We start from the raw sequence: 15240 nt of genomic DNA, 5'->3' as shown, positions 1-15240 counted from the left end.
TCACTTTATCACTTGAGCCAAATAGAGGAAATATGTCAAGTGGCCACAGACAAGTGGTTAAGTGCAAAGACCGCAAGTGTGGGTATTGGGACAGGGTCAACACAAGGCCTAGAGTTTGGTTGTACATGTTCAAAACATTCATGAAGTATACTTTGGGTTTAACATCAAACATTGGTCCTCGAATATCACATGACCAAAAGTCATGCCGTTTGTGGTTTGCCATATTTGATGTAGTTTTTACATGCAATGGTTTGTATTATGTGAGAGTGACTACTTAAATTTCAATCTGTCAACCAGAAGTATGGGTAAATGATGAGAGAATTTTTGGGTGAACCGTTCTTTGAAACAACACGCTCTGAGCGGATATGAACCGGCGTCTCCGGCATGGGAAGCTAACAAGGACACAGTCTCTAGTTCTTAAAGGCCAGGGGAGTGAGGTTACTACTAGCTTGCCTCCATTACACTCACCCCCCTAAACCTCACTTCCATGGGTCACGGCACCAAATGTAACTGGTCTTACTCGAACCACTCCGAGCGGGATTCGAACCAGTCTGGGCGGCAGGCATGCTAATAAGGATGCTAAAAACTGCAGTCTCTAGTCCAGTCACTAGTACACCTCCTGAGGCCAGTTCTTACTAGCTTGCCTCAGTTACAATATATTTACCATTTTTGGAATCCCGTTTTTAAAAGGAACCACTCAGGGTAAAGAGCATTTTAGAAAGGTTTCATGAATGTTAAAGGTCCTTCATAAAACCATCAATGGCAATAAATATCCTTTATTTTGAAGTGTTGGTTAAACATTCCCTTAGGCAGAAAAAAAACGTAGAACTTAGAATTTAGATGTAGCACCATTGGTACCATGACTAACCCACACCTGTACCCCTAAACCCTATTCCCAACATTACAAAAGATGCAAGTGGGCAGTTCATCCTGAGTGCTAGGGCCTATTTTCTGTACACCTAGCACACATCAACACGGTTTAGCGTTCATCTGGTTTGGCTGTTCTAAACAAGCATGTGTTAACAAGCTGCCAACACATTACAGGCATCACGCACATGACCTAAAGCTGAAGACAAACAACATTTCTTCCCATCTCACTCTCGTTTTCTGGGTAAGCGTAGCCGCAGAGGAGCGAGCGATCCTTGATGATGGCTCTACATGTGTGGAGCACTGGTTAATTGATTGTTAACAGCCCACGTACTGTGAGCTATGACTGTTATATGAGAGAAGGTGACTCACGGCGAGCCCTCGCGAGACAAAGAAATAGGAAGAACGCAGTTTTGTGGAAGCAGGGAACAGAGCTGGGATGAGTCATCGCTGTTTCCTGCATCTATTTACAGTCACTCAAGCGACCTACAGATAGACAACGCATTACAATATGAAAAGTCTGTTTTTCATAAAAGATCACACCTTTCTGAGTGTGGCTTTCATTTCATTCACACCATCAATGAATGAAAAAGTGTAGATGAGGATGATCTTTCAGGAAAAAGAAATACACCAAAAGAGAAGTGGATTAAGTTTGCTGACATTGATTTATTGGGCTTGTTTAGAGAAGAGCATTTAAAACATTAACATAATGAGACAATAAGACTGTAGACAATTAAGGTGTTGTGTACAGTAAATCCCATTTAGCCTCTCACATTCTATTTAACTGCAGCTGATGAAAGAGTACGATAGAAAGAGAAAAAATTACCTGATATCTTATACAAAGCGGAATAGGTGATAGAAAAGATGCCAGGGATCCAGAAATAGAGACATTAAGAGTAGGTTTGTGCTGGATTGCGCATATTACTATGACAGACCTGCATTTTCTACAGTGTTTGCAAGGCAGCACTGTATTGCTATTCCTCAAACATTGTGGTTATGGCTTTTTCTATATTCAGCTCTAAACCTCTTCCTAAATTAACACAACATCAGACTCCGTTCCAACTTGTGCTCAAAAAACGTTAGCATTCCAAATGACATAACATTCGTATTTGCATATTGAATTGTGATTGGTCTTTTCTTAAACCATTTTTACACTTTAAAAGGTGAACACTAGACACAAAAGACGCTTTAAATATTTATATTTTTATATTTAATTTATGGAGACTACCATTCAAAAATTTGGGGTCGTGAGATTTGTTAATGTTTTTTAAAGAAGCCTCACCAAGCCTCACTCATCAAAAATAAAGTAAAAGCAGTAACATTGTAAAGTATTACAATTTAAAAGAACCGTTTCCTGTTTTAATTATTTTAAAATGTAATTTATTGCTGTGATGGCAAATAACTCCAGTCTTCAGTGTCACATGATCCTTCAGTAATCATTCAAAATGCTGTTTTGTTGCTCGTGAAACATTTCATATTATTATCAATGTTGAAAAAAGTTGTGCTGAAACCATGATTTTAATGATTTTTTTGATGAATAGTAAGGTCAAAAGAACCAATTTTTAAAAAAGAATCTGTTGTAAGATTATAAATGTCTTTACTATACTACTACTTTTGATCAACTTAATGCATAATCGCTGAATAAAAGTATTCATTTCTTTAAAAAAAAGAAAATTGTACTCAAAGCTTTCTTTTGCTGCCTTGCAACAACTTAGTGGCTGTTCATTTAATCAATACTGTAATGTAGAAAAATACAAAACTTATTTTGACGACAATTATACAAGGACGACAGATGGCACAGGTTTGCTCTACTCATAATTAATAATTTAAGGCTCTTATCACACAATTATCAAACACAAATAAGACACTCCCAAAATTCTCATTGAAATAAACAAGGAGCTTTTGCTGATTGTTTCGACAGCACTCTTGAACGGGCATTGTCAAACAGCTCTTTTATGAGCACTTCTGAACTTTATCGTCCCTAGCAAGAGGAGACACTACTCCTTCGCCAGAGGCCGGACTGGGAGGTTTCATTACTGGGTCTGCTGGGCTTCTCATTGCACTCAGGACTCTGGTCCCCCCCTTCCGTTCTCCCCTTGAGTCTTCCTTTTTTGTGGGAGTTGTGGAGAAGTTAGACGTCAGGATTCCACCTGCCATCAGAACCCCGCCCAGAGTGAGAAGCCCCGTCCCGACCAGAACACATATGTGCAGCGAGTGATTGTGGCGCATGGCCTGGCGGTCCACGAACAGCAGTTCGCCTTCACCGAAAGCCTCAATGCGAGTGGGGATGGCATAGCCCACTGTCATGATCACCAGCCCCACTGTCAGGAGGACCACACCAACCGCAAGTGTGACCTAAGAGTGAACAAAAGAGTGTTCTTCATTCTCTTGCACTATGTGTTGGTTCTATTGACCATACGACAGCGGTTACTTAAAGGATAACTCTCGCCAAAATTTAACCTAGGTTCAAGATGCCCTTTGAATGGGAGTGCTAGGGGCATTACAATGATAGCATCAAAATCGCTATTTTTAAAACACTAAGGAGGCTCAACACAACATAAAACTGTGCTCGAAGTATCACCAGGGGCTCTACACATGAACTCGAGCATTGACTACATTGTTTGTGAACACAAAGTTTGCTAAGAAGAAATGTTTTGTACGACTCACTTTATCAGTTAGTGTTTCCGGTGGCTGGAATTTTGTCAGTCAAAAGTAGTCGATCTCCGAATGCAACGTAACATGAGGAGAGTAAAGATGGAAAGGCCTTAAAGCATATTTCTATGAGATATTGCCATGAGCTAAGTGTCTAAGATATCATGCTTTCATTGGAATTACAAGTTCATGACATTTCCTCATATAGAGTCAGTTCATTACGTTGCATTCGGAGATCGACTACTTTTGACTGACAGAATGCCGGCGGACGGAAACACAGTGAGTTGTTCTTTTTAGTAAACTCTGTGCACAAAAAATGTTCTCAATGCTCGAGTTCATGTGTAGAGCCCCTGGTGATACTTCGAGCACAGTTTCATGTTGTGCCGAGCCGCCTTAGTGTTTTAAAAATAGCGATTTTGATGCTATCATAGAAGTGCCCCTAGCACTCCCATTCAAAAGGCATTTTGACCGAAAACGAAAATACGGTCAAACTTAAAAGTGGAGTTTCCATTCTAATTATGCTTTTACACGAAGGTTTGACTCGGGTAGATTAACAAAAAGAGCCAAGGTTAAATTTTGGCGAGAGTTACCCTTTAACCACAGCTACAGCTCTTCAAGGGAGAATAATCTATCTATGTCCGTCAAACAAAACAACCACGCGGAATAAATTACTTAAAATTAAGTTAATCATAGTTTATCATCGCACAAAAATCAGAAAGCATCAGGTTGTTATGTTGAAACAATAAATATAATGGTAGAAGACAAGAAAACGAAGAAACACAAGGGGAAATCTACCCAAGTGTCAAGAAGTCTTGACAGTTGACATGGCAGAAACATTGACTAACATTAATTGACATTGACACCGAATAATGTGTAATGGACAATTTACAGATGCAAACAGAGTAAATATTGTCTTTTTATGTGTTTTCCTTCAAATAAAATAAACTTTGGCTGCATGTCATTACTCATCAGAGCTGTTGAAAATCCATTCAGCATGTTTGTTTTGCAAATAAAACCAAATAATCCACACATTAAATGGAATCATTAGTATCTTGGATGAAGCCTATGTGCATTTACTCGAACAGCAGGTAGAAATATGCAGAGGAAATAAACCAATTATCCTGCTCGATTTATCTGACTTTGAAGCACAATGCCATATAAAAATCCTTGTAATCGCCTAAATCTAGTGTTCATGAAAACTGTCCAAACAGGCAAGCTTTATTCGTAAAGTTTTTTTGGAGGGGGGAGAAACCATCACAGTTTACGGATGTGTAAAATAAGTGAAGGTCAATGTCTTATCCAACGTTTACATTTTTCATGATTACTGGCAGAGTTCAGGAAATGGAATGAACACTCTGGATACCTAGAATATAAATGACATAAAAACAATTTTTTAGCTTAACTTAGTTAACCCCTTAAGCGACACCCCCCTTTTATTAATTGACATGGAAATGCACATTCCGAACTTAAATGGTTGTAATTCAAGAATGCTTTGGAATATAGATATAAGATTGGTCTTGTTTTAAAGAAGACATTTGTCAGATTTGTGTAGAAGTGAAATAAATTAAGATAGTTAAACAGAAAAAAAAAGTTATAGAAGTTTGAGTTAAAAATTTAATTATTCATATTTTATATAAAATATATATTTTCAAAACCTGGTGGACTCTAAAAATGCAAAAATGCAAAAAAAAAAAAAAAAAATCAAAAAAAAAAAAACTGAACAAGTTGTGTTTCAAATTTTAGGTTGATATCTCAAAAAATAAGCTTTCAGTAAGATTTAGTTTGGGCGCAGTACCAAACTTTTACATAGTTGACATTACTGCCCATATAAGGGCGCCTCCATTTCCATATGTGGTTTGAGTGATCTGAACCATTATTTTTTTAATTTTCATACAATTTATGAAGTAGACATCCTATTCAGAAGTAGTATTGGAAATTTTGCAGATTTTGAAATGAATTCAACCTCTAAGAAACACAAAAAGAACATTATATGCATTATAGCTCACTGCCACATCACAAATGGTGAATCTATTATTTTTTTTCTTTATATTCAAAACATGTTCAGACCTTTTTTCTAAAATAATTGAATGGATGCTATCTTTTGAACTCTTGGCATGAAAACAAACGGAGGTTTCTACCCTTCTTTCATGATTTTTCATGTTCATCACTATTTCAAAATAAAGGTCTGAACACGCCTTAGGAGTATGACAATATTCTTGTTGCAAATTGATAAATTATGGCTCCTCTGTAATTTATTTTGAAAATCAGTCACCAAATATGTAAACTTTCAATTTTTGTAAGCTTTCAAATGATAAATAGCTTGTCAAGATTAGTTTAGGTTTAGTATATTACTTTTTTAAATATGTAATGGCTGACTTCAAACCTTGACGAACAAAATAGCAGATGGCAACAAGTCTTCTCAGTGCAGCGATTTGATTGGCTATTTGGGCCATCACTCATTTATCTGTTGTAAGGTCAATCGACAATTCACAAAGTTTTATTGTCAATCAGTTATTATCAAAATTATATGATCAATCAGTTACGACAGCATATGTTTTTACATTGCTTTAACTCGTCAAAATAAATTAAGCAATTGTCAACTTTTTTTTAATAAGTTATTCAACTCATTTTTAAGTCAGTTTAATGTATTTTAAGTTGAAATTACTTAAACATCTGAGTTGATTGTACTTAAAAATGTAAGGCAGCAACTTTTTTTTACATTGTTGGTTTAGTTTATAACTTTTGAAAAGACTAGTCAAGACAGAAAAGTGTCTGATGGTTAGTTGATGGTTAGAGATATCTATTTTCGATAAAATGTGCATCAATAGCGGTTCACTTTCAGATTCACATCACAAATGAACTATAAATCGTTCATTTGTGATGTGAATCTGAAAGTGAACCGCTATTGATGCACATTTTATCGAAAATAGATATCTTCAGTGCTTTTGAAACTTTCTGATAACAAAAGCTTTTGAATACCATTTTGATATCAAAAGCATTAAAAAAAATTACCAAGTTTTAAAACAGCATAGCACATTCTGAAAGACCAGAGGGGGCAAAGTGGAGTCAATCGAATTTGGTTTCGGACTCAAGCAAACAAGCCGATAGTGAAAGAAACATTAAATGAGGACTTTGGATCTCGAAAAGTGCAAAACACAACAAAACTTCTCTTTGATACCTTCCAGAAGCCTGAGCTCCACCGCAGCGGTGATCTCTGGCCCTGAAAGTCCTCCTGCTGCTCCCTCATTGAGGCTGTGCACTCCTCGTAGAAGTGGTGTAAATAGGAGCGCACTCCGAAAACACGGCAGCCGGAGTCGACCGTGTGACCGGACCCACAAACCTCAGAGCAAGAGGCCATCTTAGACCTGTGATTACAACCACACATCATTACAGACAACAAACAAGACATCCCAAAACATTAAACAACTGTTTTTAACCTTCTTAGATTTAGCTTGTCATCGAGCAATAACAGTTTCCAGCATTTCTCAATGTGACCTTAATTAAATTAAAGTAAAAATGCAAAATTGACAAATTAATGTTTTTTTATGAAATATGGCAGTATTTATTATAAATAATTGATCTTTTCCTGATAAAATCAAGTCCCACCCTATATTTTTACTTGTTCATATGTCACAATATGAAAGAAAATACATAACATATAGTTATTTGTTTGTTAATTCACACGCACATTTTTTTTTCTGAATCTCAGCATTATCCATGCTTACTACAGTTGATGATGTAGAAGTGAAAAAACACCCACTGATGAATTACTCTCTCACCAGTCATCAACACTCTCAGAGCGTCATTGAATGTAATTCATAATATCTCATACACATTTGCATACTATGGATCCATAGATTCTAACATAGTATTACCTAATGATACGTTATATTTAACTGTACACTTCAATATACCCTTACATTTTAGATTAAAAATGCAGTTTAAACAAAGAGTTTATTTGTTTATAATTAAGCTTATTCATATTCTGAATACTCAGGAGACACAAGATGTTTCATTAGCTAAAACTGAATATCAGAATAATGAACACAGAGGCTTAAAAAGAGAATTATGCTAATTAGTTCATAAATCATCTGCAGATTAGTCGTTCATATGCAAGGCATGGCGCACTTTTTGGTTGTGGGACAATTAATACACACTCAAGGAAAACAGACTAGTATGTACAAGTTATTTATACATATAAACATATATGTTGTAAGAGTATTTACACACGTTTCGGTAATAAATATTAATAAATTGAGTTGGACTGAGGAGGTAACCATAGCAACAACAGCAGACCCCAAAGATCATTATCAGACAATTATATCAGAGAACATAAAATCATTCTTCGATCATAAAGAGCAAGGATTCAAATATAACAAAAGCGTGAAAAGTCTAAGCTGACTAAACCGCACGAGATGTAGCCTAATTCCATAAATCGACTCCCTTTAAAGTCCTTTATTTAGCTATATTATTTGCACACTAGCTAACCGGTTTGTGCATTCAGTGAATCTAGGCATATTATAAATGTTTACATTATCCCATCTATGACAAAGTGCTGATGAGAATGACTCATTATATTGCATGTTTATGACCACAATTGTGCAGCAAATATCAATCATACGACGTGATCGGCTTCCGTGACATTCTGAACACTCAAGATATTTTCTTATCTATATGTGCACGATCAAATCCAGTGTCTTATGAGCAAACATTTATGCAAATAGGATTGTACAGAATCGTTACGTTTACTGCGATTAAATCAGGCGGATCCAGAGATGCTGAAATATTGGAGACAGACAGCAATAAACATGTCAATAAACGCCAAGTCAATAAAGAGGATTTAACGAGTCAGCGTAATTATATAAATCACAATGGCAACAGTACATTAAAATGCCACAGGCAACGGATATTGCTCATACGTCGCGCTATTAAAACTCATTTAAATGATACACTCGTATTATAGGCTATTCGTGTTCATATAATGTCTATGATGGCGCTTGCCAAGCAAAACGAGAGCCTAACCTATCTGTGCAAATGTATCATTATTTTAAAATGTAAAATAGGTCAAATAAATTTGGCTACTACCGAATGTTCAGTAATCGATCCTGTTGCTTGTTTTCGTGTCTTCATCAGCCAAAGTTTGCATTTGCTGGAGCGCGCACTATGCGCATGCGCTGCTGATCTTCACAGCATGTATTGTACACTGTATCTTTCCCGTTTTATTTACAATTGCAACGTAAAGAAAATATGAATAATAACAATAATGAGTCCTTGATGAAGTCGCCTTTTAGACAGGTCGCCTTCCAACCTGCACAACCGAAAGTCAATTTCAAGGTGAACTTCAGGAAACTAATGTTCTTCGATCAAATGGTGAATACAACAAACAAATCATAGTTCTTGATGCTGCCAAAATCATTTTGTGAAGGTTTTCCTCTACATAAATAAAAAGAGATAGTTATGGGCATCCATCATTAATCAATGATTAATCAGTCAATACATTTAGATTATATTGTATAATGAGAAATCTGTAAATAGCTAAACATCATGATAAGCTACACTGTGTGGGTTTAATATCCTGTAGATTTTTTTTCAAACCATGAAATCAGTTTGTACATTGGCTTTTATTTTCATGCAAAATGATACCACAGTCTTAGTAGAATTTTACTAAAATATACGCGTGTTTGGTGAATTTAACTTTCACTTAATAGAATATATTAATAATATTAATATAAATGCGAAATATAAATGCGTAGGCTATATCATGTGTGTTTGTCACTGTCAGAACGCAAAACATATGGTGACAGTATGTGCCTATTTAATGTGAATTATTCCAGTAGGCTATATGTCAATAACACACATTCACATTAAAAGTGATTTAAAAATTATTAAGAAAATAAAATAGCTTTTTGCTCCTTTAACTTTGAGAACCATATATATAGAGAGAGATGTGATACAAAATTCCTCAAAGTTTTAAGTGCTCTCAGAGCATTTGTTAGCTTCGCTGCAACACCATAAGCCATGTTCAAGGTTGTACATCTATTATGAGGCTCTGAGTGATGGAAATTACATTTTTGTAGAAATTCCACAAACTCATCAAGTAGTTCTATGCCTGCACATTACAGCTAACCTTTGGATATTTTTGTGGTTTTGAATGCTTAGAAAAGTGGATGTCCTCACATGACAGGTTATGTTCATGCACTCTTCCTTCTTCAGTCCATAAGTGGTATTTCCAAGGTTACACAAACAGATAAAAAGAGGCATTCAGTACTTTAAAAGGGGCTTACATGCAGAGAGACATTTTCCGTGTGGATGTGAATATTTCCTTACAAGTGTGACAAAAGGTCAATAAAAAAAAATGAAAAATATGTCATTGTACCAATCACGTACAATTCAAGGACTTACCAAGCATTCTTCCTGTTTTGCTTGTTTGTCTGGTTGTACAAAGCAAATGATTGGTTATAAAATAAAACAGCTTGTAGGCTACAACAAGGTGGAAAACACGAGAATCGTGTTAGAATTCCTTTGAGAGATGGTTGGACCTGTCCATGGTGCTGAAGCTCAAGAATGACAGCTGTCTATGTATAATAAACTAGATTTAACTTAAATTCTTTTCACTAGATGCATTGATGAAGAAAAACACGTTCTGCAGTCTTTCTTCACCAACTGTCTCATACCTGGCTTTTTCCATAAACATAGGATGTGAATATTTAAAGTGCGGGGGCGAGCAGCAGTCCTAGAGCGCGCAGATAATGTGCTCATTATGTCGGTGAGGCGGCGAAGCATAAACGCTATCAATGGCAATGCCATCGTTTCCCTCTCACCCGTGATATACGATGCGCTAACACGGCTGGCGTCGTGTGGAGAAGCCAACGGAGTTCAAAAAGTCAAGAGACGCGTCTCCTGATGTAGCGGGACCCAGACGGTTCGCCTGCGTGCCAAAATGGAGATGTTACATCATCTTAATGGTCAAACAATGGGGCGTTGCGATGAATAAAACATGTCATCTCAACCTAAGCCTTGCCTGTTTCATGGGGGCTGAGGTAAACCCCGCGTCCGAGTGTGCAATAGTATGCAAAAGCTATATGTCAAATGGATGTCAGAATACGAAGTGGTCATGATACAGTTAGTGAACAGTCCTGTGTGCAACCAGAGGAAATGTTGCTATTATATGAGGCAACTGGAGCTGTGAAGCCATCAGAATTTAGAAGTTAAAAAAAAAAAATGGTGGAGATCGACAGCTCTTTTTTAAATGTAAGATTGAAATTGTATTTTTTTGTAATACAAAAAATGTATCAGGAATGTCAAAGTATTAACCTTGGATATTAATTAAATATGCGTAGTGTGATAATGTTTTAACACATTTGCAAACTTGACATTATTACTGCTTCATTCTACTTTCTGAAGTCAGGTCTGAAATCATCAATTGTGAATATTATTGCAATTAAGAGTATTATATAGTAGATATATAGTGCATAATAGTTTGCATTTGTGTTGTATATCTTACTAGAGAGTTTACTCCTCGTCACTGTGTCTTTATCTTGGCACCATTCACTGTATAACTGCTATGGAGCAGTATTTGTATTATTTAAATCGATATGCAAATGTGTTTAATTGTTTTTTTCTTTTCTTTTTCTTTCAGAGTTACATCTAACACTAATAAACTATCATACTACACTGAAAAGAAGATACACTGTTCATTTATTTTGACTTTTCTATAAAAAATTTTTTTTTTTTTATTTTGGAAACATTATTATAATACCACTACTTTTCTCAGTGTATAAATAAATATTTGCACAGTTTATGATAATATAGATCTGCCTTTTAGGAAGGGGGTCCATCACTTTGGCAGTAAAACAAACAAACAAACAAACAAACAAACAAACAAACAAAGTGGGGTTTGTGTGTGTGTGTGTGTGTGTGTGTGTGTGTGTGTGTGTGTGTGTGTGTGTGTGTGTGTGTGTGTGTGTGTGCGCGCGTGTGTGTGTGTGTGTGTGGTAAAATTGTACTAGTTTAACAACAGCCAAGGGAACTATTTTTGTGGTCACTGTTATTATGTCATTTGGGTGTCTCTGTGTTATTCAATATGGAAGTTTAGTCTGCACATTTAGTTTTTACCATAAATAAATAAGTAGGAAAAACAGTATGATTCAAGCTTATTGCCAAGATAATGTTGTTTTCTTTCAGTCTTGAGAGTTTATATTCACTCATCCTTCACCATTTTTGTAATTTCTGGTTACATAAGCATATTGTTTTCTCTCTTTTTCTGTCTCTCTTCCAGACACTGTGGCCTACATTTCACACATGGACATTTGTGTCTGAGAGATACTGCCCGTCCAGCAAAAGTCCCAAATCACCTAAACGCTAGATGGCGCTATCATCCCAGACAGCTCATGACAGAGCAGCTCTCGTCTTTGTTTTGTCCACGAGACACACACTTGGTCATCTAGAAGTGCCTGCTGGTGCAGCGTTACGTTTTGGACAACTTCAGACACGTTTCTTGTGGAATGTACAGTATGTGAACAAATGCTGTTTGTTGATTATTTTTGTTTGTTACTCTACCACTCTACCACAAACATTCCTTCCACTTTCCCAGGACTATTTAACTCCTAAAAACAGTCTTCTTAGACTTTACCAGTGAAATGTTTGCTGTGCCACATTAACAGTCCAGATGCGTAAAAAAATCCCTTCACCAATAAAGGGCACATTTATAGGTTTCAATCCACAGAGGTAAACATGTCAGACATGCCTATGAATCCAGTGTTGGCACCGCGGACGGCTCGCATCCTCTGTACAGCCCTGCCCGTACCCCCTGCCATCTGTCCCAGTGTCCTACACACGCTGCTCTCTCTGCACACAGCCCCAGGGCAGGCGCGGGGGGTGCCACGGCACAGCAGACCCGACATCTGCTGCTTCCGTGGGCTGGGTGGATGCGGAGGCCCCCTGGGTCCCGGGGAAAAGCGGCAGAGGCCGAGCAGCCACACTGTCCTGCAGGGTACTATTGTCTCTCCACCACATCATGGTGGTGTCAGCGATCGCCATTCACGCTCCTCTGGGTGAAGCGTGGAAGGCGTTTTGTGCCATTTGCCTTGGTCGTTGTGCTGTAAGGTCAATTTGACCTGAATTAATATTAACATTTTGTGTGACAGTTGGCATACAGATGCAATGTGCAAGTTGCAGGGTCGGAAATTAACGGTGGAACAAAAATGCTTCCCAAATTCAAGTTAAGGGGCAAAAAAATGCCCTTGCACTATTAAACTAAATCTAGTAAGTCACCTTTGTTTCTATTGCTCTATATACAATACAGATTGTTTTAACCCTCAAACACATTCTCTGGGTCTTTATCAACCTGGGACGTCATTTACTACTCTGCCCTTTTTTTTTTTTTTTTTTTCATTGAAGTTAGACATCAACCTTCTTAATATTTCTCAATCTATTCATTATCAACAATATAACAAGAAAATGGTTTATAAAAGAATGTCTGTTTTCTAATATTTTTTTTGTCAAATGTGTATCGGGTCGCTAGTGACCCGAGGTATGTAATAGTGTAAGTATATATATTTTTTTTCTGCATTCATCTTTATTCTGTAGGGTGGCAATGTCTGATACACAATGACGATGTGATGTTTCACTCATAATTACTGTGTCACGGTTTATGTTTGTTTTCATTCATGTCTGTTTTTCTAGTTTTGCTGTCAGTGTGTTAATTGGTCATCATCAGTTTCCATTGCCTGTTTGTCAGCATAGTTACAGATTGATTTGAGATTTATTTCAGTTGTGTCTCGTTCATTAGTCTCGTTAGTTCCTCTTGTTTGCTGTGTATTTAAGCCCCCTGTTTCCGTCTGTTCCTTGTCTTGTATTATTTAATTTCTTTGTGATATGTGATTGTACGTTTTCTTGTTTAAGTATTGGATTAAAGTCCGTTCCAGTGTGTGAAATCCCTGAGTCTGTTCCAGTGTGCGAAATCCCTGAGTCCGCTCAAGAGAGAGAAATTTCCCCGTCCGTTCCAGTGTGCAAAATCCCCGAGTCCGTTCAATTGAGGGAAATTCCAGAGGCCTTTCCAGTCTTTGAGTCAGTGCCTGAGAATGCACTGTTGACCATTATGGTCATGGCCAATTTGTGTTTGGGCTGCACGGACGACTGCTCCAGCCCCAGCCCCAGCTCCAGCCCCTGACCAGAGTCCAGTGATGGCTCCAGCCCCTGACCAGAGTCCAGTGATGGCTCCAACCCCTGACCAGAGTCCAGTGATGGCTCCAGCCCCTGACCAGAGTCCAGTGATGGCTCCAACCCCTGCCCAGAGTCCAGTGATGGCTCCAGCACCTGACCAGAGTCCAGTGATGGGTCAAACCCCTGCCCAGAGTCCAGTGATGGCTCCAGCCCCTGACCAGAGTCCAGAAACGACTCCAGTCCATGAGCTCATTCCAGAACCCTCTCCTGTCCATAAACCCATAGCTCCTCCCGCAGTGGCCACGAGGGCCGGCGCCTCCCTGGTCCCCATAGTTGCCGGAGCTGCCCTGTAGGGGGTCCTGTTCTAAGCCACGCCCTCGGCAGCCTCCAGGACGCCCACCCCCCCTCCCATATGTGATATGGCACGAGAACTCGCCTTCTGTGAGGGGAAGGGTACTGTCACGTTTTATGTTTGTTTTCATTCATGTCTGTATTTCTAGTCTTGTGCTTTGCTGGCAGTGTGTTAATTGGTTCTTTTATCCTCAGTTTCCACTGCCTATTTGTCATTATAGTTACATATTGATTGGAGTTTCAATTCAGGTGTGTCTCATTAATTAGTCTCGTTAGTTCCTATTGTTTGCGGTGTATTTAGGCCCTCTGTTTTAGTCTGTTCCTTGTTTTGCATTACTTCAGTTCTCTCTGATATGTGGTTTTAAATTTTCTTGTTTAAGTATTGGATTAAAGTCTCCTATAGCATTTATTTCGTCGTGCGCTTGTTTACAGCCACCTAATCCATGAGAAAATGCAAGACTGAAGAACAGAAATGACTGAATATTATCTTCTTTCATGCCTCCGGCAAGATGGCCGTCATCTGGAGCGGTATGTGGAGGAGTTTTTAGAGTTTCCCACCAGGTGAGTTGGAGCAACACCTCACTCAATGCCTGCTTTCAGAGAGGACTGGATGATGAAGTAATTCGGTTCCTGTCTTCTGGTCATTTTGATACACCATTAGCCGATTCCATTCATTTCATCCTTTGGCTAAATGGTTCTGATTTCTTGGTGGAAGAAGTTAAAGAGAACCATTACAACCCTCATCCAGTCCCATCCCAAAAGTGTTTGGACACTGCAACTCACCCGAAGCCTGCAAGCAAACCCTCCACATCCCTTAATATCGGGACCATCTCAGCCGCTCCAGAGTTCATTCCAGCCCCAGAAATCCTCCACATTCTCCCGGTTGAAGACCATACGGAACCCAGCTCAAAAGAGGAGACGAAGAAGGAAGAAATCGTCCCTAAAAAAATTCTTCTGAAATACCGGAGTCCGTTCCAGTGTGCGAAATCCCCGAGTCCGTTCCAGTGTGCGAAATCCCCGAGTCCGTTCCAGTGTGCGGAATCCCCGAGTCCGTTCCAGTGTGCGGAATCCCCGAGTCCGTTCCAGTGTGCGGAATCCCCGAGTCCGTTCCAGTGTGCGGAATCCCCGAGTCCGTTCCAGTGTGCGGAATCCCCGAGTCCGTTCCAGTGTGCGGAATCCCCGAGTCCGTTCCAGTGTGCGGAATCC

General features: G+C 38.5%; 1 protein-coding gene across 4 annotated transcripts in view; it reads right to left on the bottom strand.

The window, feature by feature from the left end:
- Nucleotides 1-1515: 1515 nt before the first annotated feature.
- nrsn1l (neurensin 1-like) overlaps nt 1516-15240 on the bottom strand; it is a 211529-nt gene continuing 197804 nt past the window's right edge. For 3 of the 4 annotated variants that reach the window (XM_079591769.1, XM_079591770.1, XM_079591772.1), the window contains 2 exons: nt 6698-6884; nt 1516-3222 (listed from right to left, as the gene is read on the bottom strand). In XM_079591769.1, coding sequence (XP_079447895.1) covers nt 2821-3222; nt 6698-6877 — 582 coding nt within the window. In that variant the 5' untranslated portion in view covers nt 6878-6884 and the 3' untranslated portion in view covers nt 1516-2820. Of the gene's footprint in view, nt 3223-6697; nt 6885-8604; nt 8720-15240 lie in introns of those variants that run through there. The other variant, XM_079591771.1, reaches the window with a different exon arrangement.

Source organism: Phoxinus phoxinus (genome assembly GCF_949152265.1).
Source record: "Phoxinus phoxinus genome assembly, chromosome: 19".
Lineage (NCBI taxonomy): Eukaryota > Metazoa > Chordata > Actinopteri > Cypriniformes > Leuciscidae > Phoxinus > Phoxinus phoxinus.
The sequence above is the reverse complement of the archived record's forward strand: the minus strand, read 5'-3'. Positions and strand labels throughout refer to the sequence as shown.